This window comes from Siniperca chuatsi, linkage group LG13 (assembly GCF_020085105.1).
Source record: "Siniperca chuatsi isolate FFG_IHB_CAS linkage group LG13, ASM2008510v1, whole genome shotgun sequence".
Taxonomy (NCBI): Eukaryota; Metazoa; Chordata; class Actinopteri; order Centrarchiformes; family Sinipercidae; genus Siniperca; species Siniperca chuatsi.
Window position 1 is genome coordinate 20,453,467 of NC_058054.1, and position 26,537 is coordinate 20,480,003.

At 41.2% G+C, this 26,537-nt stretch overlaps 1 protein-coding gene across 1 annotated transcript; it reads left to right on the forward strand.

The window, feature by feature from the left end:
* Positions 1-4,702: 4,702 nt before the first annotated feature.
* Positions 4,703-23,260, forward strand: LOC122887176 (BMP/retinoic acid-inducible neural-specific protein 3-like). The gene is made up of 8 exons (XM_044220135.1): positions 4,703-5,634; positions 5,805-6,090; positions 9,914-10,116; positions 12,533-12,750; positions 15,526-15,631; positions 16,804-17,040; positions 20,499-20,721; positions 21,944-23,260. Exons 2-8 carry the CDS (start codon positions 5,837-5,839, stop codon positions 23,076-23,078), a joined length of 2,376 nt encoding a protein of 791 aa, XP_044076070.1. The 5' UTR covers positions 4,703-5,634; positions 5,805-5,836; the 3' UTR covers positions 23,079-23,260.
* Positions 23,261-26,537: the final 3,277 nt, after the last annotated feature.

The window sequence follows — 26,537 nt, forward strand, 5'->3', positions numbered from 1 at the left end:
TACTCGTATGTAAAACGTGTTGGTTGTAGTCACTAACCCGCAGAGAATTATGACCCAACTCTGCAGTTCTGGAGCTTTATAGTGTCTTTCAGCTCATTGTTTTGGTTTTCCGGCTTAAAGGAGAGTAAAACAAGCGGCTGGAAAAAACACATTCAAAAATGTAAAATGCACATTTGTCAGCTAAAACAAGCAAAAACAGTGCTTTAAGGTAACTGCAATGAGATGTGGCATGGCAAAGGACAGAACTTTGTACCTGATTGTACCAATTAAAAAAGACTTTCTATGCACAATTATTAGTATGCACTATTTTCCTACTGCTTTGGCTTGACTGAGGCTGGAGCCCAGGAAGCTGAGAGTGTGTTAACTGATTAACATCATCAATTGCTGCTTCCCTTCAGTGCCCCAGTGTCAAAAAGGAATGATCTCTGCCTGAGAAGAAATAGATGAATGGTTATTTTTTGCTTTGTAACTCAAGACTGAAATTCACGAGTGCCGAATTTCTTTCAACCTTTCAACAATAAACGTTAATATGAGACGAAGTTCATGGTGAATGCTGCTTGGCTTCTAATAAAAGAGCTTTAATTTATACTTTCAATCGGGTGCTATTTCAAAGCATTACAGGAATATAATAAAATATGCCATGTGTGTACCCTTGACAAAATGTGACATTTTCAAAAATTTCACCATAAAATTCACACTTATTAACAACATGCAGATATTATTTTAGAAAACTTATCTCACTTGCAAATGACTTTGCATTCATTCTGTCCAAAGTAAGTTTCAGTTATATAACGAAAAAGGAAAGGAAGAATTAAATGGCTTTCTAAGAGCTTTTCATTATTCTTTAAATGCAGTAAAATTACCAACCAACTTCCCAATAATGATCACATTAAAAGAGGTATAAGAAACAGAAAAAAAACACTTCAGTCACACAAAAGTGACTGAGAGACCTTAATTTACATAATGTCAAAGTAAGAAGTTCTGTTTCTTTTTATTCGTTTTCCTGCCAAACCTAATGTTCTAATAGCATTAAATTCTTTCAGTGCACAGTAATGGTAACTTGCCCATAATTGAATTTAAAAGTTTGTCAGTAATTTGAAGCTCTCACATTAGAACACCGCATAGGTTATTTATATTCTTCCAAACAAAAAGGTAAACCATCATACAAAAAATATTAGATAATAAAAATATGTCACAGGAATAGTTTTACATTTTGGAAATTCACTTTGTTGCAGAGAGTTGGATGAGAAGGTTGATGCCACTCTCATGTCTGTACACTAAATATGGAGCTGCAGCCAGCAGTGGGTTAGCTTAGTTTGGCATAAGCACCTCCAAAGCTCACTAATTAACACGTTATGTCTTGTTTGTCTAATCCCTACAAAAACCGAAGTGTTAAACCAACAAGTTTTATGTGGATTATGTGTGCCACAACCTCACGGGGACAAAGAGAGAGGAAGTGATGGCACCAAAGAAACAGTCTGGCACCCTGGAATCACAACTTGTTTAGATGAGAAGATCATTACTTCTCTCGTACTGTAGCTGTACGCTAAATATCAAGCTAATGCCAGGAGATGATGAGCTTAGTTTAGCAAAAAGACTAAGCTAACAAGTTTAACACTTTTTGTACAGTTTAAATAAACAAAATACAATGTTTTAAAATTTAGTGAGCTTTAGAGGTGCTAATAGGCAGATTTTGTTACCTTTGGACAGAGCTAGGCTAGCTGTTTCCCCCTGTTTCCAGTCTATATGCTAAACTAAGCTAACCGCCTGATCTTCTTATCTAATTCTCGACACAGAAAGCAGAAAAGCGTATTCCCATAATGTAATGTTCTCTATAAGGGAAAAGAATTAAGTATATGAAATCATAATTCCTTCAACAGTAACAGGAATTGTTTTTTACCACATTACCAGAGAAACACATGCTGAAAATTTATATTAAGGGTTAATGAAAAGTGCCACCACTTTATTAGAGTCCTCATTAACAATAGATTGAACTCACTGAATTTTTGCATATGTGCAATGTCACTGAAAGCCACCAATCATCCTCAAGTGCGTTCATTGGCACTTCATGAGGCTATTTAATGGATAGAAAAGCGGTTTTATTTCCTGAGTGGTGTCACTGTTTAGTTACCTTTTCTGTGCACAGATCTTCGTGTCCTGTTGTGTGACAGGCTTTCACAGCATTCTAGGTCAGCCCTCCAATGCTCCAGTGTGACTCAAGAATGAAAGGGCATGTACAGGGAAGAAGCAAAAATAGCAGCTTGGCCACAGAAGCCAAAGCTTTGACAAAGCCTCGGACATGTGTGTTCCCTGACCTGAATAACCAAGAGAGCTGCAGAGCGCTCGACCAGGTAGACCCCAGACCTGTCTGAAAATAGCTTTTTTTTTTCTTTCACAAAAGACTGTACAGGAAAGCTAAGCAAACCTAAATTCATTAATTTTAATAAATCTCAGCATTGAGATCATGTTTAATGTGCTGAAACGATTGCTAATGTGCCTCGGCCCCCTCACACACACACACACGGATGAAAGCGTGGGGGCATTTGCTGTTTCGTTTCCAAACATCTTTTCTGCAATGCCTGTCCAAATACTCACACAAGAGCGGTTTCGCTCCAATCACTGTCTTCACTCCGGGGTTAAATGGAATTAGCAAAGCCGAGACCTCATCATCATCCGTTCCATTTTGTTCGCACTTTCACATTCACCACCTGCCAAGTTACATCGCCTTTCTATTTTGGAGAGACTTTCAAAGAACAATGGGCACACAGCACCTAGTGTGGCCATGATCTATTTTACACTGTGCTCATCAAATACAATTCATTCTTTCACAATAAAAGGTGCAGAAGAAGTAATTACTCAGTAAAACCCATTTGTAGTCAGGGGGAAGCTACAGCGTGTTATCAGTTGGAACAGAAAGAAGTGTGCAGAACTCTTTGGGAGATGCCAGAACTCATGAACAAAATTAGTCATTTTTATGTCATTTCAACAGAGATGATGCCGAGCTTCACATGCACACGGCCACGGACACACAGTCCTGCTTTATGCCAAAGCCTTCATGTCATGTAAGGTGCAGTTGAACCTCTTTCCCCTCATTTCCTAATGTGGGAGGAAATCACAGTGTCATTCTTGACTTGTGATTACTTTGGCACATTGCATGTTACTGGGCTAAAGGCGTTTGTGTTCAGGCATATTAACACCACTGCCATGTCAAGCCCTTTTACATCATCTTCCTGGACAATTCTGAGTTTCTCCGCCCTTTGCTCAGCTGCTGGAAGAGGTTGATTGCAGCCCGAATGATCAAAATCGGCTACATCCGTCCTAAAACTCAGCAGGCGGCCGAAGAGGGAAGAGGGAGGGGAAGAGAATGAGTCAAACAAGAGATGACAGAGAATTCAAATGGAGAGAGAGACGCTGAAAGAGAGGAGAAAAGGAGAGACTGCTGGTTGGGGTGGTGGAAGGGAAGTCAGACTGGGAAACTAGGATAGAGAGAGCGAGAGTAAAGCAAAGGCATGTGGAAGGAAGAGAGAAACGGGGGGCTGGAACTTTTCAATTACAGCACACACAGACAACAAAGACCCAGATTTCAAGAGACTATAACAGTCTGCAGCCCGGAGGGAAAAGCTCATTTAGCCTCCTTCATTTCTCCTATCCTTTCTCCACACAAATTACAAGTTGGAATATTTAATGTGTTCCTTTTGTTGCACAAGCAAACACAGGCTTCCCTATCATTACAGATGTCTCAAACACCAAGATCACCTAGGGAGACAAATCCTCCTGTTGGAAGATCACAAGAAAAACTGCCCTGTACTTTAAATTTCAAAGTGTTTCAGTTGATTGAGATGGTCCATACGTCTGTCAGTAGCACTGACAATTACTACAGATATTTAGGCTTTGAAGATGTGACACCTTGTTATTGAATTGACCATCTTAATTTGAGCTTGAAAAAGAAAAAACAACACCCCTTGGCATCCAGAGGGGCGCTGGCCAAATAACATTAAAGCAAAAGGGAATCAATGGAAGCAGGCTATTGATTCAAACCCATCATGAATAACAGACACTCTCCTCGCAGCCCATTTAACACAAGGGGGCCTTTGTCAATCAGGTTTTCAGCGTGAATGACAAGCATAATGACACGATGACTTGAAAGAGAGAGACAAAGGACTCTCCTGGCAAACATAAAGTATAATTGCGCCAACATCAAACAACCTCTGGCTCGGGAATTTAGCTTTTTTTCGTTGTTGTAGCCCCCAAAGAGCAGACACAAGAGTCTAATTAGAGATTCATCCACTGTACCTGTCGACCCCCATCCCCAAACCCACACACACACACACACACACACACACACACACAGAAAGAGAGAGAACTACGTCCCTGCTATCTCCCCCTCCATAATTTGAAGGCTTGTGGAAGCTAACTTTCCTCTAACGTCATTCAGCTTTCACATGTCTGAAAGATTTGTCAACTGTGTGTCAAGTAGTTGTGATGTTGCTGCAAGGAAGGCGGGGGTGGATCCTCCTCAGCATCTGTTCCTACACCTGTCTCGCCCATCACTGTCTGAGAAATACCATTAGTATTGTGAATTCACACTAAAATGTTTTGAGCATTCAAAGTTTATTGTTTAGAAGTTATAGGTCAAGCATTTCTTTTGCATAATTATGATTTTAAGCACCCTTTTACTTGGAAAAAAAGCAGCTTGTTTTGTGCATATTGTGATGCTTTAGAGGTGGAAAAATGAGTGCACACCGGAACTTGAATAACATAACCCAAGAAACCTGTTCCCTGATAATGGCCTGTAATTATTCTCACTGGCAAATGTAGCAATGTGCATCATTTAGGCCATTTAGGCATGCATGCTGCAGGCTCTGAAGCTGTGGCCCAGGACAATGAACGGGGGGAAAGCAGCGGGGATAATTATCAAGCTCCTTTTAACACTTTTAATGTGCCACATTCACAGAGAGAGGAATAACGAGGATGAATTATGTGAAGGTAATGGTGAATGATGGAAGCAGTCCTGGTGCACCTTCATCATCATCATCACCCTGCTGTCCTCAAAACTTGAATACACTCGGATGGTATGTATTGCCCTCATCATGATGCACTTGCTCGCCCTCTCGCTGTCTCACTCGTAAAAAAAAACTGGGGAAGAAAAGCTCTCTGTGTTGAAGCAGGCGCTCATTCATCCACCAGCTCGCACTGCAGAGGGGGGAGATGACCGCTCGCACGCAACATTTATCACGAATTTAGAAGAATAACCGCAACTTTCAAGGATCATACAGTGTAATAAAGGGATCCCACTCCAGGATGGAGAAATCCGCCGTTTCCATTCAACATCTGGAAATATCTCTGACCGCGCGGACATCCTCACAATGAACTCCTCTGCGCTCATGCCTCCACTGCTGCAACTTCCCACCGAGGAGCGGATGGATGCATGGATGCGGGAGGATCGTCTCGCGAAATAAAGTTGAGCGAGAGCAGAAATCAAGTTGGAGTAGCGCTTGAAAGAAAGGACTCGTCGCGAATTAATGAATTTTTCCGGATCACTGAACTGGAGAGGTTTTATTCGCAGCTCTCGCAAGATCGGAAGAGTTCAGTTATTCTTGAAAGCTCATCGTTTGGTCCTTATTGCAAAATCAGGTAAGTGTCTTTCCAGCACAATAAAACATTTAGTCTGTTTAACTCTCAAATACTGGGTTTAAAAGGGAAATGTCCACATTCTCCCCTTCAAATCTGCGCGACGCACTACTTTTTCATCCCTAAAATCTGTGAAGCTGTAACACTGTTTTACTGGTCTGTCCTCCTCCCAGTCCGGAGAGAATGAGGTGTCGCTGGGTGAAGCATGAGCTGTCAGAGAATCAGTCATAAGCGGCTGTCTCTGCTATGGGAGGGGGCGGCTCTCAGCCTCTGGCTCTGCTGCTGGACCTCCAGGGCCGCCGCCGGTGGAGCCGCAGCCGCTGCCGGACAAGGCGACGGCGCCCCCGGCTCCCTGGGCTGGCTGCTGTCGGATAAAGGGCCCTTCCACCAGTCCCTGGAGTTCACGGAGGCTGCGGAGAGGTACCAGCAGGGCTTCAGCACCAGATACAAGATCTACAGGTGAGACAGATGGAGAGCTCTGTGTGTAGGCTACTGTATTTACTGTATGTATTTTGATCTATGTATTTGTTGTATATTTCTTTCAAGAGTTTCATGTTTGGGCTGTGAGTGTTTGCAGGATTTCATTCCACCCAACACATCACTGGATATTTTCACTGATGAGCACTTTGAGCCAGAGAGGAACTAATCAGTGAAAGCAGCTGCTGTAGTGTTTGGAATGAAAACCTGCACACTCTCAGGATTGCCCTCACAGGTATCACACCTGCACCGAATTAGTTGCAAGCTGATGAGCAAATCTGAAGAACTACTGTAGCGATGCAGTGTGCCCTTTGCAAACAGATCAGTCATCTGAATAGCATCAAACATTTATTCCTTCCTTGGGTTTTTGTTTCAGGGTTTGACATTTAATTATTGCTGATGTTTCAAAATGACCCCTGCAGTAGGAGTTAATCCCAGGCCAGAGTGTGGACAGTTACATCCTTTCAGCGACTTCCTGCACTGTCCCCACTTTGCTACTGCTGCCTTTCTCTAAATACGCCTCCATTCTTAGGTTTGCAATATACTGTAATCCTGCTTTGTTGCAACTGTTAGGTGTCCAATATAACGATCAATGCATTCCAGTCCTACATCTTTCGGTGTTTAAGCAACACACACGCAATAAGATGCGTCAGAATTAGATATCTTTGTAATTACATATATGTTTGTGTTTATGATTTTGTTGAAAGTTAAGGTCTGTTGATTTTTTGCTGCTGTACAGTTGTTATGGTGTATTTATTGAGAGGATTTTAGATCTCGCTGTAATATTTAGCATTTAGATGACTTATCATTGCCTCAGGTCCAAGACTGTGTTTCTCCTCTCTGGTGGACATTGCCAAGTGTTTACCAGAGTGAAAAAATACTTCATGGTCTGCATCTGTAGGTGTTTGAATGGTCCATTATCTCCTCTCAGGAATCTTTTAGGCTGTGCTGTTTATCTCTTAGTGACACCTGCATTTTATTTTCAACGGACCTGCTGCATAAGTGTCCCAATAGCCCCCTCACATGAGGCTTCTGCTTTGCCAAACCTCCTCCATAATCAGTGAAAATCATTGAAAGTGACAAAGGAGCAAACAGCTTGGACTGTCGAAGGCTGCCACCATCTGTATTGGCTGGCTGACATTTCACCACTCGAGAGTCTTTTACCCTGAAGCAGTCAATCCTGCAACCTGTAAGCTGCCTGCTCACATTTCTGACCCAAAGGCGGTTTTAAGGACTAGGGATTAAGGATTTTAAGGATGGCTTCAAAATGAGACCCGACCAAGGTTAAAAAAATAAAACCTGCTGTAACAATATGATAACTGACAGGGGAGTCAATTTGAACCAGTTTTCAGTTCCTTTGTCTGTTTTGGCCTATAATATATTGTAGAGATAATATCAGGAAAAGAATATGTGGTGGAAACACTGAAGGCATTTATTCTTACAAATATGTCATAACTATATTTTACACAGTCCCCAGAGAGTTGAGGATGCTCTGTAGTTTTCTATGTGCTCTTAAATAGCCTGGGGGCCTAAAAGGCTATTCTACTCCTCTGACCTCTGCGGCTGAAACACCACCATGAACAATGTCAGTCATGCAGTGACATGGGATTAATCTGCTCCCCACGTCTGCTCCTTTTATAGTTTATACCCCCTCCAAGGAGTTGTTTTCATCCCTATTGATTGCTTACAGTACATATATGCCTTTTATGTTTAGATATCCAAGTACGTTCCTACAGCAAACCCTCTCTGTTTGCCATAAGTGGATGCTGATGGAATAGCTGTAGGCTAAACCCTGGGCTGGATCCACAACGCCCATTTTTTCCACCAGGGACGGACACTCAGCCTGTCCCCTCGTTATGATGATTGGCTGTAATGACACACTCCACACTGTCCCGGTTCCTCAATTATTTTGCTACTGATCATTTTTCTCATGGCAGTGATTTGATTGCCTCCCAGAAGGAGAGGGAGGTACACAGAGCAGCAGGCAGAACTGTGGGAGAGGTAGACATTAACTGATGCTATGGAGGGAGAGAGAGAGCAGTCGCGGTATCTCCCAGCTGGTTTGTGAACAGCTAGAGTTCAGAGAGACTTGTGTCCAAAGGGTACCAGATAACAAATTATGGCAGCTGATGATGTGGGACTTTGTTTTGGTTTTACGTCTTTCTATTGCTGTGGGAGTTAGAGCACTGCATTACAATGAGTTCTGTTTCACCCATCCAGGATTTATTTAAAGCTGTGACGAGTTTGTTCAGACAACAGTAAGCCCTATAACAGAGATTCCCAAACAAGGGGTTACTTCTGCAGTTGTCAGAGTGTACGTGGAAATATCGTGGAGTAGCTCAGCTAATCTGAAAAAGTAGAAATTATGATTTGGTTGAAAAATATATATATATCCACATATTTGTCTTAAGGAGGAAAATAAGCACACAAATATGACTGAAAATTGGTGTGATGCTGATCTTTAGTATATTTACTGTCTCAGTTACCAATAACCTTCTAGTTATGGGCTGACTGCACAGGACATGTTTCCAACCAACCTGAGTAAGTTTAACATCTGCTTCAAATTTGTGTGGTATCAATCTACTCTACTCTGTGCAAGAAAGCAAATTACTGTATTTCCCAAAATGTCAAAAAATTACTCAAGGAAATTCCTCTTAAAATCACCTGGCAAAATCATCAAACTGTTAATTAACTAAATTATAACTTCAATAACTATCCCAGATATTTGTTTCTAAGTTCCCTATTTTCTTTCCAGGAAACATCCTGAGAAAATACGGACCTGTAAAAAAAACTTTTATTTCCTGTCATGAAGGTCTAAAAGCAGTTTCAAAGCCTCTCTGCACTGCCAGGGGGAGAAAAAAAACAGGTTATTATAAAACTCCCAAATTTCCAGAAAAAATAAAGGGGACATGACCTTAGTGTCCTCAAGAGTAGCTACAGCCCTGGGTACGTTTAAGAGTGCATCAAAACTTTTTAGTGAGTGAGCAGAGAATTCGAAATGGAAAGGTAAAAGTGCTGGATAAATGGTTAAAATGTCTAGCTTCTGCTCCAAGTGGTAGTGTAAAAGGACTGCATCCACTGATAAAGAAAAAGTGATAAAGCCTAAACGACGACAACTGCAGGATAACTTCTATGAAATAATTATACTGTATCATTAATAGTGTTAAATAACATCCAGCTTCAATCAATTCAAATGAACACACCATTGTCCTAATATCTTTATGTGATTCCCAGGACGAATAAATAACCGGCCAGAACTGGACTGACTTAAAGCCCACACTATTCTTGTAATCCCTTTAGTACAAAAAATACTAGCTAAACTGTCCAATGTTAGGTAATGGTAAACTCATTAAAAGGTGAGTAAACCCTGTGTTGCATTTGCAAAAAGGTAGGTGAAATGCATTTATGTGCATAAACCCTCCACAAAATACTAACTAGGTAGCAAAAAATGGTTTTCTTATACATCAGAGGCACATTATCAGAGCTCCTTGGGGATGCAACATTACAGTTTCATCGTGTGTTAACGGTGTATGTGCATGTGTGTGTGATCAGTATACTGTACAGTAAGCGTGCCTCAACACATCTTGTGAAACAATTCAATTCAATTTCAATTCAATTTATTTCTATAGTGCCAGTTCATAACAGAAGTTATTTCACAGCCTCCTGGGACTTATACACCACCAAAGGCCTAAACCAAATGTCCCTGTGTATGTGTGTGTGTGTGTGTGTGTGTGTGTGTGTGTGTGTGTGTGTGTGTGTGTGTGTGTGTGTGTGTGTGTGTGTGTGTGTGTTGTTGTGTTTTCAGGGAGTTTGGTCGATGGAAGGTCAACAGCCTGGCGGTGGAGAAGCGGGACAGTTTCGGTGGCAGCGGCGGCCTGGCTCTGCCCCTCGACCCCGACTTCATGCATACCATCCGCCAGCTGGGGAGGCGGCCAACCCTCCAGACGATCACAGAGAGTCTAATCAAGAAATATGGCACCCACCTCCTCCTCTCTGCCACTCTGGGAGGTACAGTAGAGTATGCAGGGCTTCAAAGAAAGCTTGATTCACACAGTTTCTAATGTGGTTGGGTCTTTTTTGGGGGGGGGGTTGGTCAGCACACGGGGCACCGATTTTACCGTCTGTTGCCTTCTAAACAACAAAGCATATAATAATTTTTCTGGATCAGTGTTTTCTGGCTCCCAAATAAAATCAAATCGCTTTGGTTTTGGGTACAAAAAATAAATTGGTGAAAGACAGATTTAATATTTTTGTTTGGCCATCAAAATGGCATGGTTCCCTAAACGGAGCTTCATTACTTTTGTACAAAACTATCACTTGTATGCAAGTAGCTTATCTTTTCTTTCTTTAGTAAATCATTATCACAAAGTATACTTCAGTAGAAGAAGTGAAAGTGTGGGTTGGAAAAGTGTCTGCTGTGAGAAAATAACACAGATTTAAAGAAACTATCCAAATACAAATTTTGTTGAAACAGCTATTGGCAATGTACCTTGCAATCCAAGATTATTTTGATGTTCAGTGTGCTTTTATCTTATTCCCACAAATACAGTAACTGGCCAAAAATAAGCAGTAAACATACGGCTTGGCTGTCATAATCTCAGAACTGAAGACACAGCACTTCATTATAGTTTCCCCACAGTGTTCAGAAATCCATCATGAAAAAGACAAAGATACAATTGTCTCCTCTGACAGTGGACTCAGCAGACCACAAAGCAACACAGAAATATTGAAATATTATTTCTGATTCACCTGGAACAACTCTTGATCTCTTGCTGTTACAAGGCGTTCAGACTGACGTAGCAGGTCGAGGTGGATGGATACTTCAACACAGCATGTAACTTGGACATGGGTGACTGCTGTTTTCCTACCAACAGTAAAAGTTGTTTTCTTTTAACAGTCATATCTATATCTAGCCTCCGAACTACTACTTGGTTAAGGGAAACGATGGTGGTCATGGTTAAAAAAACAAAAACAAAACAGTGTTGATAATGTTAAAATGGGAAACAAACAGCACTCTGTGTCCAAATCATGCGCTTTTTTTTTTTTACTTTTATTGAAAGGCAATATTGTTTTCTTTTAACCATGACCATGAATTTCCCCATACCTTGACCATGCAGGTGTGGTGCCTAAACCTAAGCAAATGTCAACCATAGCAGTTGCTGATCAGAAAAGTCAAATGAATAATTTTTGCAACCGTCATATGCAGGATGTAATCCTGCCAATAGGGGCGGGAGATCAGAAAGCACTCAAGTGTCATGTTGGAAGTAAATTTGGTCATTTAGATGGCGAACTCGTGTGCCTTTCATAATGGCACACCATCTGGCTAGTGCTAGCTAGTAAATAGAAATAAGCAGAAACTGAATGGCTTAAATCTTATATATTTATCCATGTGGTCAAATTGGGAAGCTTTGGATAAGTAAGATCAATATGGCACATAACATCTGTAGGGAAACCAGAAATCTTTGGCTGACTGACAGCTTATTACAACAAAAGATTTCAGGTATTGTTCGACTGGAACGTATCTGGAGGTGGGCATTACTGTTTACCTGTGTATTTACTGTATATCCTTCTTCTTAATACAGTACAGAGGTTCCGTTGCCACTACAAAAGTCACCTTATATGGAGTGACGCTCCCTAAGGGCTGGTGGCGAGGGACCAGTTTGGGAAAACGGCCAGTGTGACGTGTATTGACAAAATGGCCTTGACATGCTGTTAAAGTTAAGGGAGGATTTAATGTTGTTAAGATTTACTAAAGAGCACCTACTGTGAACACACTCAACTTCAAAATGCATCCTCCCCTCAAAATGCTCTCATCCCTCTGTTAACTGAGGGACTGGCTGTATTTCCCTGGTCACTCAGCCATTTATAAAAACATTACCGGGCTTATTAATGACCTGTTAGTAATGTAGGTCACAGTGTGGATACTATGTTATTGCCTAAACCTGCAAATGTTATAACCCACAGCTGAATGTAGCAATTTCACACAAACATAATGTTAAACGTGTAAAAAGACTTAATGAGTCTGGTGGTAGTTTGGTTTTCCTGGCTGTTTTCCACATGAGTCATGTAATGATTGTAATTGTTAAAAATGTTTCCAAGTGTAGAACGCATTTGTCTCCCAGAGAAGCAGTGCTGACCTAAGATCTGTTTTGTTTTTAATGTAATTTTTGGCCAACATAATTAAAATAATTAAGGGAACTTTATCAATGATATTGAATAAGCTCGCTGTTCCTGAGGAGTTTTAATAGAAGCAGAGACCTTATCTGTGCCTTTTCCTCCAATCATCCAAACCATCAGTTCCCCCACAGCACTTAATCACTACTGCGCTTTTCTATCTGATCTGAAAAGATACTAATGAAAGGTGATTAGTGCTGCTCTGTCAGAGCTAATGAAGCTCTCGCTCCCTCTGCCTGACTGTCACCAGGGGAGGAGTCTTTGACGATATTTGTGGACAAAAGGAAGCTCAGCCAGGAGTCTTCGCCCTCGGGGGCCGACGGCAGCCGTGGCACCAACAGGAACTCAAACACAACGGGGACAGTGACCCTGGAGGCCCTCCACCAGCTGGCTGCTTCCTACTTCACCGACAGAGAGAGCACCCTGCGCCGGCTGCACCACCTCCAGATCGCATCCACCGCCATACGGGTATGTGGAAGTCAAGAAAACTAAATATAGCCGCTGTCTGTACGGAGAAACACCATGCAGTCACTGCCTAAAGGTGTGACTTGGGGTTTGTTAGCCTCCAGCATTTATACATGGGAATGGCAAGATATGGAGCATCGAGTTGGACTGGCTTGGTTTTGGGTTCAACTGAAGTTGCTGAACATGTACGAATGACTTGTCTTCAGGGGAGGAAAGTGATTTCAGTCTTGATCAATAAATAAATGCATACACACATCAATAGGTTAAAATTGAGAAATCAATTTAGCACCATCTAAATACTGGGTTAACTATACCCAGTACCAGTGTGTGTGACCCAGTGTTAGTGTTATTTTATTTTCATTTTATGTTACTATGTCATTTTAGGTCACTGGATCAAACATTGAAACAAAAATAATAATAAGAAAATCTTGTTTTTGGTGAAATTCAGTGCTTTAACTTCTCACCCTGCTGAATTGGTGTAGAAGTGTACTCCAGGGTGTGTCAGTACACTGTGACATCACTGTTGGGTGTGGTTACAGGCATAGGCGCCTGAGCAGGGAGCAAATGCATCCCCATTATTCATTTAGGGGGAGCAAAGTTATGGTTTTGCTACCCCACTTTTTGTCTTTTTCAAAATAAACATATGATCATACAGTCCCTGCATTTAGGTGATTATATTATAGCAGCCTATATCAATGATATAGGCTTTGTCCAATTACTGTTAATATCTGAGGCAGATTTGCTGCCCCGCTCTCTCCCTCGTCGCCACACGACAGCAGACTAACCTAGAATAGTGTTTCCTAAACCTCTGTCCAGCCCCTGTCCAGCATGTTTTCCATCCAACCCTGGCTCAAATGGGATTCTATGAGCCCTGCAGTTACATTCAAGTGAGGAGCACACAATCTCATAATGTGTAATTATTATTAAACTGTAAGATTGATTAGGGCCTATAGAAAATTAGGATTATTTTATGTTTTGGAAATGATCTTCTATTGTTACCATAAGTCAGGTTAGGTGGTGGAGAAATGCAGGAAATTTGTTTTAAATTAAAAATAATTTTGGGGGTGGACCCTCAGACCACCCAACAATCTTTCAAAGTGTGCTCCCATCCATTTTAAAACATAACTAGGCGCCCATGGTTACAGGTAACTATAGCTTTAAAATAAGTGTAGTGGAGCAAACATACAATATTTCTCTCAGAAAGAGGGAAGAAGAGTAGAAGTATAAAGTAGCATAAATGGGAAATACTCAAGTAAAGTACCTCAAAAGCGTGCACTACTTGAGTGTATTTAGCATCTTCACCACTGACTGAAATTCAGTCACAACATGCAAGTAGAGCAAAGTTTAAATTCATGACACTTTGGTAGCTCACTTGAAGGTAACATGCACTAACAAATCCTTTAAATCCAGCTCAGGGAATTTATTTTCACAACTTATTTAATCAGGTGGGATTAAGAACAAATGCATATTTACAGATTTGGCCTGACACTAGGAAGTTCACCTGTTGTAGCTGCAGGGGTGCAGAACAACTGTCAGATCTATCTCTCCTGTTTTTCTCTCTTCAGCATGTTGTTTACTGTCACAGAAAACTCATATGTGCAGCAGGAAGCAGGATGATTTGATTTGTATCAGACTCTGATAAATGAATTTAATGAACTTTTCTAATAAGATGGTCCAACGTGTCTTTGCTAACCATCCATTAAGTAACTGACTGACTGTTTTAAAGCAGTAGTATAACAATACTAAGACATCGCCTCCTCGGTAGCTTTAAAGAGCAGAGAGAAGAAGCAGAACGGAGTAGCAGTCTTGCGTCCTGTACTATAAAGCACCAATCATCCATTTTATCATCTGAAGTGGCTATTAGAGTGTATGCATTAATCAGCCTGAGGGGCAAACGTAGATGCTGGAGTGAGTAGCCACTGATGAAGACAAGTGCCCCCCCAAATTGAGAACGTGTTCCTATGGTTATGCATCAGCTTGATGGATTAGAGGTATCATTCCATTAATTTCCAGCCAGGCTGACTTCCATTCATTTGCCACTTTGCAGTGTGTGTGGAGTTCAGGCAGACTGAAGATCAGAGCGAGCGAAAGAGAGCGAGAGAGGGAGATGAATACTACATTTTATGAGGGATGTAAAGCAGCACCTGCGATACATGGCCATTCATTAAAATTACATACGGTATTAAGGATTCAGTGAGAAATAGGAAGGATTCAGAGCGTAAACTTATGCTAATACGCAGTAAGTTATGTGTTTTTGTGTTTCAGTGTGTCAGAATTTCTAACTTTTAACATCCAGATTAATTACTGTAAGAAATGATGGAAGCAAAAAAGTGAATCAGTTTAAAGTTCTTCACTCAGAGATATGCTGATTTCTCCTCTCAGATCAGAACAAATTATTCTGTCTGAGGAGAGAAAGCTTTCTAATTGAAGACCTTTTCAATTTAACTTCACAGTGACTCATTGCATTCAAAATTCATTTGAGGCATAAACTGCCTTTGATGAGGCTTTTTGTGTTCTTTTGACCTTCTTTTTTGGAAAATACACAAGTAAAATGAGTCAATACGTAGCGGTCATGTCAAAGTGATGGGACTGATGACTGTCTCCGCTGACTAAACTAACATTATCCGCTGTCTTGTTCTCTGTATCCAAACTCAAGAGATGACACAGCCAGCACTGTGTCACAGCCAAGCTGTCTCTCCATTAAGCTCCCACAAAAAAGATTAAAAAAAAGACAAAATCAAGATACAACAGATTCACATTCTCTCGATATCCTTGCAGGTGACGGAAACTAGAACTGGGCCACTCGGATGCAGCAACTATGACAATCTGGACACAGTCAGCTCCGTACTGGTCCACAGTCCAGAAAACAAGGTCCAACTACAAGGTCAAATCTGCTCCCTAAATCATAATGGTGACATTAGTGTTTTTGTGGTTTCCCATTGCTGCATTTGTCATAACAAGCTCTTTGTTAATTAACACTGAATGCTTCTTAGGAGGTTGACAAAGATTTGTAGAAAAGTACTGATTTTATATTTTTAATGCTTATTCACATTCTTACCACTCTCATGTCTGTCCGGTAAATATGAGGCTACAGACAGCAACTTAGCATACAGACTGAACAACTAAACAACTAAAACCACAACTTGTTTTTACACTTTGGTTTTTGTTACAAGATGAAACAACTGAGATGTAACATGTTTATTAGTGAGCATTAGAGGTGCTGGTTGGTGGATTTAGTTACCTTTGGACAGAGCTAGGCTAGCTGTTTCCCCTCTGTTTCCAGTCTCTGTGCTAAGGTAAGCTTAACGGCTACTGGCGATAGCCTTATATTTAGCGTAGACATTATGGCATATTATCTGGCATTATTCTATATTTTTCTCATTATCAACAAATCCCATAAAACAACCAAAACCAACAATGTATTAGTCATTTTCTCATTTCTCTCCGACTTGCCGCACTCAGCCCCAAGCCCTCTGTTTACTACTAAAGATATAAATCTTTAAAAACGGTTCACAATTATAAGTTTCTTTCTTTTTCTTTTTTTTTTTTTACAAAAAGCTGAGAAATTCCTAAAACAGCTTCAGCAAAGTCTATTTTCAGCTGTGGATTAGTACATACAGTATTTGGTGCGTTAGGGAGAATTTACAGCAGCAGGATAGGGTACTGGATGTTGGACTGAGTCAAAATAAACTACAGTGTGTGTGTGTGTGTGTGTGTGTGTGTGTGTGTGTGTGTGTGTGTGTTCATGGTAATGACAGAACATGTGACCCAGTGCAACGATGTGGCTCATTTATGTGTTTTAAATAGTTTTTACCACAGTGGAGTTCTATGGCAGAGGCATGAGGTATATCAGGCTTTTGGCTGCACAGACAATACTTGTGAGATCAATTTATTGTTGGTTTTGGTCATTTCATGGCCTTTGCTGGTAATAAGAAAAATATAGAATATCACCAACCTTATCCTTCAATATGTTTGTAAGACAAGTATAATAACTTCACATAATTTATTTTTCACGTGACCTCAGCCCATCTTCATCCAGTCTTTTGCCCCCCACAGGGATGCAAGTCATCCTACCAGGCTACTTGCAGAGCCACTTCATCCAGGCGGCTCTCAACTACATCGGCTGTAAATCTGAGGGCCATTTTGTTTGCCAGAACAGTGACTGCTGGTGTGAGTGCAGCGTGGACTTCCCCCAGTGTAACTGTCCTCACTCTGACCTGGACAGTCTGGAAAACAACCTGCTGCGCATCCGAGACGCCTGGAGGCTGACCAACCAGGAGTTTGAGGAATCCGGTGAGTCAGAGATTTTAATTTGACCCTATGACCCTCCAAAATAGGACTTGAAAATGTCAGCTTGAATAGTGCTTTCAAAAACCCACAGGTGGGTGAGTAATAAAATCTTTCAGGATAATGGTTATTTTTTCACTAAAATAATGATCAAAATAAAAAATGACCGACTTGGATTGAAGAGCTAACATACAGTGGCCAACAAGGGCACTGCAACTTAAGAAAACACATGCAAATAGACAAAACACAAGCAAATTAAGAAAACACCTTCATCAGTTTGAACATGCACAGCATTTAGAAAACAAGCGGCAAATACTCACAACACCATCAAATCACAAACGGGCTGCAAATACACAAAATGACAACGGAAGTGTTTCCAGAGGACACTAAAAAGGTTTGTGACTCATGATACTCCGTTTCATCTGTTTGTTGTTTTTCTCTTATTTAGTTTTGTACTGTTTCTCCAGTCTGATCTGCAGCGTGCACTTACCTCGCGGGAGCTCGCAGATTCAAAGAAAACGTTTCTAAAGCATTTTTGAAACTGAAAATTAAGGTAAATTTGAAGGAATTTGAAAAAAATGTGTCAGAGATAATAACCAGGTTCATCTGTGATGGCAGACAGACTGGAGGAGCCTGCTGGAGTGACATAAATAGCATTTCCTACAGTCTGCAAGGTTTCCTGCATTAAAACCACCGGTGAAATTCTTCGTCTTCACATACACGTTTTTAAGCACGGGAGTTTAGACAGTTATCTCCTGTGATGTTCTATGAGGAGACAATAAAGCTCTTTGATTTGACATGCTCAGGTCGTACAGCGGCATCTTGTGACCACGGCCGTCAAAGCAGCTTCATTAGTGATTTTATACCTGTAAGATCATTTGGGGATGTCTTTCCAAAACATAGTCTGTCAACTTTTGGTGAATCAGTTCTATTTGTGACACACAAAATCCCCCCCTTAAAACATGTGATACTGTGTGATGTGTAACTTTTTAAACATTAAAGCTGAGGTTATCTCTTTATCGTTACAATGCTTGGCCTTCTGTAGCCTATACGTTGGGATATTTCTATATGATTATCATGCAGTCTACAGGTCGTCTGTCAACACTGGTGGTAGGATAGTAAAGGGTATTATCTGTCATAAACACGAAATCTCACAAATCGTTAAAATTACTGATAGAATTCCACTTTTTCGCTCTTCAAGATACACTTTCACTTTCAGTGCAGAGTAGAGCAGTAGCAGAAGTCAGAAACCCACAGCATAAACATGAACGGATGATACACGGACCCGACTTGAACGTCATGAGTCACAAACCGTGGCAACAGCAAGCGTGTCCGAGGCGTGTTCAGCACTTTTTAGTGTCCTCTGGAAACACTTCCATTGTCGTTTTGTGTAATTGCAGCGCGTTTGTGTATTTGGTTGTGTTTTGTGTATTTGCAGCGTGTTTTCTCACTGCTGCACACGTGTTGTCAAATTAATGAAGATGGTTTTTTTTATTTGTTTGTGTTTTGTCTATTTGCATGTGTTTTCTTAAGTTGCAGTGTGTTTGCCCTTGATTGACCACCGCACTAACGTGAACAAAAACACATGTCTTGTTTTTGTTCTAAATGCATTCTTGGCTGTCAAACACTGCCCCTGCCAGACACTGAATCAAGAGACCTGTCAATCATTGTGTCAAATCAAATGATGGTCTGATGTTCTCTAGGTGCTCAGGGCTGGAGTGTGTGAAAATACACAGACCTTTTGTCACCAATGGGCTTCGAAGAATCACATACAATTTCTTGCAAAGAGTTAGATGATAAGATTGATACTACTCACATACCTGTACAGTAAATACATGATATATGCAGTATGTTTAATCTGCACAAAAAAAAACATATGTAAAAATAATCCAGCACATAACTCCACGTAAACCCACCACCTTGTTTTAACACAAGAAACGAGATATAATGTTTTAATTATTGAGCTTTAGAGGTGCTGGTAGGCAGATTTTGTTACCTTTGGACAGAGCCAGGCTAGCTGTTTTCCCCGTTTCCAGTCTATATGCTAAGCTAAGCTAACCGGCTGCTAGCTGTAGCTTCACATTTACCATGCAGACATGAGAGTGGTATCAATTTTCTCATCTAACTCTCAGCAAGAAAGCAAATTATTTCCCAAAATGTCAAACTCTAGTAAGTAATTAAAAGTAATGTAAATAATTCAAAGCTTTCATAATGGAAAAGACCACCTCTGCATACATTTTATCCAAACAAAAACATAAACCAGTGTACAAAATATACAATAAATAAAGATGTTGAAGGTAAAAGAAATTAAGGATATGATCTCATAATGCCAAAACGTTGACCATTGATTGCTTTAAAGTTTTGACCTAACCACTGCAGTTAGAGCACCACTGAGCTTATTGTAATGGCTGGTGTGGAGCTCATTCATTGATTGTGTGACAATGACTGAAAGGCCTGGTGTATAAGTGCACACTGTATTTTCCTCATTCATGGCTCCCATAGTAATGTCCCTCGGCTCTATGCACTTGAAAAAGGCATCTACACAAATAAATGAACCAGCAATCACACAAAGGCTGGCCCGCACCCAAGCACCTATTAATGTATTATTGCATTAATTTTGAGATAGTGCTATGATTACCATAAACACACCATGACATTGTGGAGAAGATTAGTAGCCTTGACTGGAATTTACACAACAAATCTGATAGATTGTTTTGTGGCACAAATCAGGAAGAAGAACTTCTTATAGGGGAAGCCAAGCCAATGTTATTCTAATATATTATTACAGTTAATTTTTAACAAGGGGGATGGATTTTGGTCATTTTGCTAACAAGGGGGATGGCATCCCCCCTCACTGGATTTTCAACTAAGCCTGTTTCTAAATTCAAAAATTCGAAAGAATATGCTATATAAAGAGAGTGACAGAGCTGCTGTCATGTGTGCACCTAAGTGCAAATAAGATGTACTTCTGAAATGTGAAATGCAAACGTGTCAAAGTTTCCACCTGCATCAAAAAATGTCAAGGAACTTTTGAGAAACGACACTTTTTTGTTATGTCTGACACAAGTAATTACAGTTACCGTGGCAACCCGCCTTACTTTCACATTGTTGAAGGCAAGAACAGCAATTTTGCTTTCAGTGTCACTCATGTCTAATTAGAGACTAGTTGTTTTGAAGGTGTACAGTGCTGTAGGCCGGCAACAGGTAATGATTAACATATGTCTCTTCATAGAAATAAAAGGGGTTTGTTCTCTGACATGCTGATGACATCAGCAATCCTCCCTCCAAAGAAAATCCAAATAACAAAACATGCTTTCTCGGCATGTTGCAGCTGTTATTTCTCCTCTTGAGTTGTTTACTTTTCTGGGACAAACAAAGAGAAGTAGACAGTGTTTTGGATATTGTTATCCTGCGGCTCATAGCCACAGGCAGAGTTTACTTATTCATGTTCTTTTTCCCACCAGTGGAGTTCCAAAGCTTTGTTGGGAAACTGCCAACCCATTATGCTGTAAACACATCTGTCGTGGAACACTTGTGGAGGACGGATGCCAGCCTGCCCCAGCGCTACAGGCAGCTGGAGACCAGCAGCAACCAGCTTTTCACCAAAGCTCACCGCACTGCTAACAAGCTCTTCAGCCTCAGCAAGAGGTGCCGAAAACAACCCAAAATAGTCCTGCAGAGGCCGAGGTAAGACGCAAGTCGGGAACAACAGGGAGGAATATTTATACTGCAGCCATTTAACCCAAGGTGCTCCCCAAAACTTATAATTATGAAAATGATTTATGCGCTAGGCACTGGGAGGAAGCAGCGGAGCGAGACGGTACTTATTAGAAGGCACTTGAGGAAAAGTAGTTGTGGAGTGAGGTGAAAAGTGCTGACAGGAGCAAAGCTGCTTCTCTGTTCCAGCGGGGGGGGGAAGACAAACGGGATCCTGTTTGGACAAACGAACTCGTTTCACTGTGTGCAGGTTTAAACTGCATTACAATCAATCCGGCATCTTAAAATTCCTCATATAATAATCCATTTATTTTAACACAGTCACATCCAGGAATTTAAGCTGCTGTGGCCAGTAATACATGATGACTTTGCTTATATTTATTACTGTATTTTTTACTGTTACAGCTGCTGTTTCAGCAGCACTCCCACCTCGATACTCTATTTCAGCAGCCTATCAGAGACCACTGTGGTCGTAACTTCACTCAGATTTATGCCTCTCTCATGAACACTACATGTTGATAGCTATTTCTGGCAGGGAAATTAACTAAATGACACAATCCATCAGCTCACTAGTCAAATGCCAGCACTGCCTCCTCAGTCCACAGTCCAATTATGCTTCTTTATCACACCCCTTCTGCTTGTAAAAAATAATTCAACAGTGGTTTAGGGTCACTGGGTAAATCAGTTATTTTTTGTGTCCCTGTGAAACAGAATATTTGTGTTTTTTATTTATTTGCTTTGTCACATTGTAATTGTATTCCAATAGCATGTTTATTCTGTATCTACTGTAAAAAGTAGCATAAACTTGAGAAAAAAAAAAGAAGATGGAGTTACGAGACATTAAGAGTATGTATGTATGGGTATGTGAATCTGTTTGTCTGTGTGTCATCACCACCCATCTGCACCACAGAAGGGGTATAAATTTAGATTAAAATATTCATTTTGATCTGATTTTGCTTCTCTAACTCCAGCTGAGTCTGAGTTTGGCTAAAATTGTTTTTGCTGCACATCAAAACAACACATATTTTATTATGTACGGCAGGATTAATCTTCTAGGGCAAAACATTTCCTTCATTGCGTAATCACAAAAACATGAAAAAGTGACAAATATTATTAGATATCCTGTAACAGCCAATACAGCAGTGTAGCATCTCTAAACCTGAAGTGAACACAACTGTCATCTCTTCCTCAGGCCTCTGCACTTCTGGTTGAGCTACGCCCTCTCCATTTTATACTGCAGTGAGAACAACCAGGTTGGTGTTTACAGTGACGAGAGCCGCAGCTGCTCCTGCCCCTACAACCATCCGCCTTGCCAGGGCCTCATTCCCTGCTCTGTTGGCGACGGCCCCCGCTGTGCCTCCTGTTCCACAGAGAACCGGACACGATGCTCCAGCTGTAACCCCGGCTTCACCCTGACCCAGGGAGCCTGCCGGCCCGCCGTGCCCGATCCTACAGACCCCTACCTGGGCTTGGAGAGTGACCGAGACCTGCAGGATCTGGAGCTGCGCTACCTGCTCCAGCGGCGCGACCCACGCATCGCTCTGCATGCTGTGTTTGTGAGCAACGACGTGCGTGTTAACACTTGGTTTGACCCGTCCTGGAGGAAAAGAATGCTGCTCACCCTCAAGAGCAACCGGGTGAAGTCCAACCGTGTTCATATGCTCCTTGGACTCGCCCTCCAGTTTTGCCTCACCAGAAACAGCACCCTGGAGCCTGCGTTGTCTCTGTTTGTGAATCCTTTTGGGGGCAGCCATTCAGAGAGCTGGACCATGCCTATAGGTCAGCACGGATACCCTGACTGGGAGCGGACCAAGCTGGATATCCCCTTGGACTGCTATAACTGGACGTTGTCTCTAGGAAACAGATGGAAGAGCTTTTTTGAGACGGTTCATTTCTACCTGAGGAGTCGTATCAAGGAGTCTGTGGGAGCGTCAGGAGGAAACAAGAACATGACAGTGTACTATGAGCCTCTGGAGGCAACAGAGCCATCTAATAACATTGGCTACATGAAAGTGAACAGCATGCAGCTTTTCGGATACAGCGTGCACTTTGACCCTGAGGCGATCCAGGACCTGATTCTGCAGATAGACTACCCATACACTCAGGGATCACAGGACTCTGCCCTCCTGCAGCTGGTGGAGCTGCGTTACAGGGTTAACCGCCTCTCGCCTCCGGGGGCCCCACACGTGGATCTGTTTGCCTGTCTGCTCCGCCACAGACTCAAACTGTCCAGTGCAGACGTGACCAGGATACTCACTGCCCTGCAAGCTTTCAGTGCCAGACAACCAAACTACGTGGAGTACGAGGCAAATAAACTGTGTAGTTAATGGCCACTATTTGATGTTTTGTACTATTTCCTCGCCACAGACAGGCCTGTATCCTTTGTCAGCTGGATCCATTTGTGTCAAGTGTGTGGTATGTTGTCCAAGGCTTTGTTGTACATACAATTAAATTTGATGTTTTTAATCATTTCAGTGTAGTTTTATGGATTAAAGCCCCTGAAAACTTGGCTTCAAATCTTAAGTATTTCACCATAACATGAAACATTTGTGACTAAATAAGCAATAATCAAAGAATCAACGTTAAAGTTTGGGAAACAATGGTTCAAAATTTGATAATCTGCTTCATCAAGACTGTGTGGGTGTGGTTTGATCAGATTTGATTGACAGTGGCTTCATATAATTTTTAGCATTTTTACACAAAACGCTTGCATGGATCCAAATATTCTCATAGCCTTCCTAGTTATCCAGTTATCCCACTGGAGAGTCGTAGTGGTGTGTGCTGTGTTGTTTTTGCCCATCTGGAGCCTCAGAATACAAGGTCTCCATTCTCCATTGAGGGAACGGCCTTGGCACAGATTACTAAGTATATAGTGAGAGAAGGGAGGGTCAGAGCAGCCTTCCTCTGTTCCTCTGCCGTCCCCGTCCGCCATTCACAGTTACTGTGATAGATGAGCTGGGTTACCGCAGAGACATGCCCAGCATCAAACAACAGTAAGCTAGGTATCAGTGACAAGGATAGTACACTCACCCAGCGCCAGAGAGAGTTGGACCCTCGCAAGAGTGACTCTGACCTAAAGGGAAATCAGCTTTAATCTGCCATGGGCTGTCAACAGTGGAGCCGCAGGCTAGCAGCATGGTGCACCTTTTATTACACTAGCATCTAAAGAACTTGTAGGAAAGACGTAGCTTCATCAACATTCACCAGACATGTTTCTCCTGAGGTTAAAGCCAGACACAATTTGCTCTGATGCTATCGTTCAGAATGAATGCAAAGAGAGTAAAAATCTGTTTAATCAGTTTATGTGGCATAGAATAGATTTGCAAAGCTTAAAATTATGCTCAAGGCATTGATTTCATTACAAGTTTTAGCGTCTTCCATAGGCTGCCTTTTACTTTAGACATTGATTTTACAATGTCATTGACCGATTTTAAGACACAGCTGCGTTGTCTCCAGGCTGTAACACAAGTCTTTTACTGAGCTATCAGACATCACAGGACTAGTATTGGCTAGTTTAGTCATATCATGTTAAAATCACCCTTTAAAATTCCCTTTTTACAACCCTGTCATTTCCTTTTCTCTTATGCTCTCATTTCAAAAATTCATTTTAATTTTTGTCCAGTTTATCCACTGGAAGTAATTACAGCAGTAATATATAACATGCAAAAATCTACCAACCCGCACAGTGTGTTTAATTGACTGCAAATTGGATAAGGTTGTGTGTGGGGAAGATACTGAATCTGGACCATGTCCCGGTAAAGGGTTAATCCCTGTGGTTAACAGCGAGCATCTGGTGTGTTAGTAAAATCTTTTTAACAAGCAAATATTCTGCGTCTGGGTGTGAAAATGTGTTTCAGTGTTACTGGAAGCGCAGTGTTACTGGAATCAGTCCAGTGTACCTCTCGGGTGAGTATGACACGTGGAAAAGACAGAAAGAAAGAGTTTGTTGTTATGAGCAGCTCTGGCTTAGAAGGCAGGTTTTTTTACACCTTCTCCTCAGGATCAGCTTGAAAAAGTTTTTGGTTCATTTGATAAAGAAGGCATCGTCCTAGACCAAATTTCTGTCAGGGGTTAATGGAGTGAACACTTTGAGAGAGGTTGTCTTTTCATTTTTGATTGAAGTGGATAAAAATTGACTCTACATTAGCATATTCCAATAGAGAGCAATTACACAGAAAACAGTACTAAGTAAACTAAAGTTTTAGTGTCACTCAAGGGTTACATCAATCGTGGAACCCATCAGCTTGATAACGCATATCCAGGCCAAGACTTCCTCTTCCGTGCGCCTCGACATTGTTTACAGTCCAATTAGAAATCTCCAAACCCATCAGCTGTCGTTTGACAACGATTTGAATGCAGATACATTTTAAAAAAGCTAATAAAAACCTAATGTCTAGGGTTCGGAGATTGATAAAAAGCTAAATCATCATCAGACGATAGCCGATGGGTTCCGAGATTGCATTTTGGCCATGGCCACTTTTGCTCGCCACACGGACTGTTTAGCTGCATGCAACCGAAGCTCGTTCAAACGTGATTGGTCAGTACTACTCGAACTACAAACTGAAACCAGAATGTTTCATTCAACGCATTCATATGCAGATATCTGTTTATAGAGATTAGGGTTACATTAACTCAAGTGCTCAAAGGAAACACGGCCAAACCTTTTGAGAGCTCCACTAAAACCTTAAGAATTATATATACAAAGAGAGAAAAGTCACAACTAACTCTTCCACCATTAAAGCAATAGTTTGGGAAATGCTCTTATTCCTTTTCTTGCTGGGAGTTAGATGAGAAAACTGATGCCCCTCTCATGTGTAAACGCTAAATGTAAAACTACAGCTAGAAAACGGTTAGCTTAGTGTAGTACAAAGACTAAGCTAACATGTAATTTTTATGTCATTTCTTTCGCTTTTTATGCCTCCGCGTCAGCATTAGCCTTGGCCGGTCGCATTATGTTTTTAGGTTGTCCGTCCATCTGGTCATCCCATTCTTATGAGCGCGATATCTCAGGAACGCCTTGAAGGAATTTCTTCAAATTTGGCACAAACCTCCACTTGGACACAAGGATGAACTGATTAGAATTTAGTGGTCAAAGGTCAAGGTCACTGTGACCTCATAAAACATGTTTTTGGCCATAACCATTGAGGCCATAACCATATTTCACAGTTGGTCAGACAATGAATTGGTGACACTTTTGACTCAAAGATCAAAGGTCATTGTGACCTCAAAATAGGTTTTTAGCAGGGCTGCCAGCTTTTCAATTTAGTTTGAGATTAGAGTGAGATTTGGTATTAGTGAAGTCATGCATTTTATGAAAAGGCATTCTGTGACATTACCCAACGCAGAGGTCGGAGTCAGCACTCCTTAAATATATGAGCAGATATGATTGAATTTTGTTCACATATATTGTCAATGGCTGCTATTGGTAAGTTGATTTTCAAATTTGTAGTACTCACCTCAAGGGCATAACATTGATTTAAAAAGTGGGAGTGGCACATTAAAGCAGGGTTCTGGGGGTCCTCCCCCAGAAAAACAAAAAAGGATTTGAATACCATTTTCTGCATTTCTACATGCTTATATCACATTCCCAGCTACTTAAAGGCAACACATTATGATTAAGATGGCTATCATGCTTAGTTAAATTATTCTGCCAGAAAAGTGGTCTGCATGTTTTACCCATAACCCTCCTTAACATCACATGCTGTGGTATTCAATTAGGGATATAAGCTATACTTTGAAGAATAGGACTGGTAGATCTATGGCACATTATTTATGGCACCATCAAA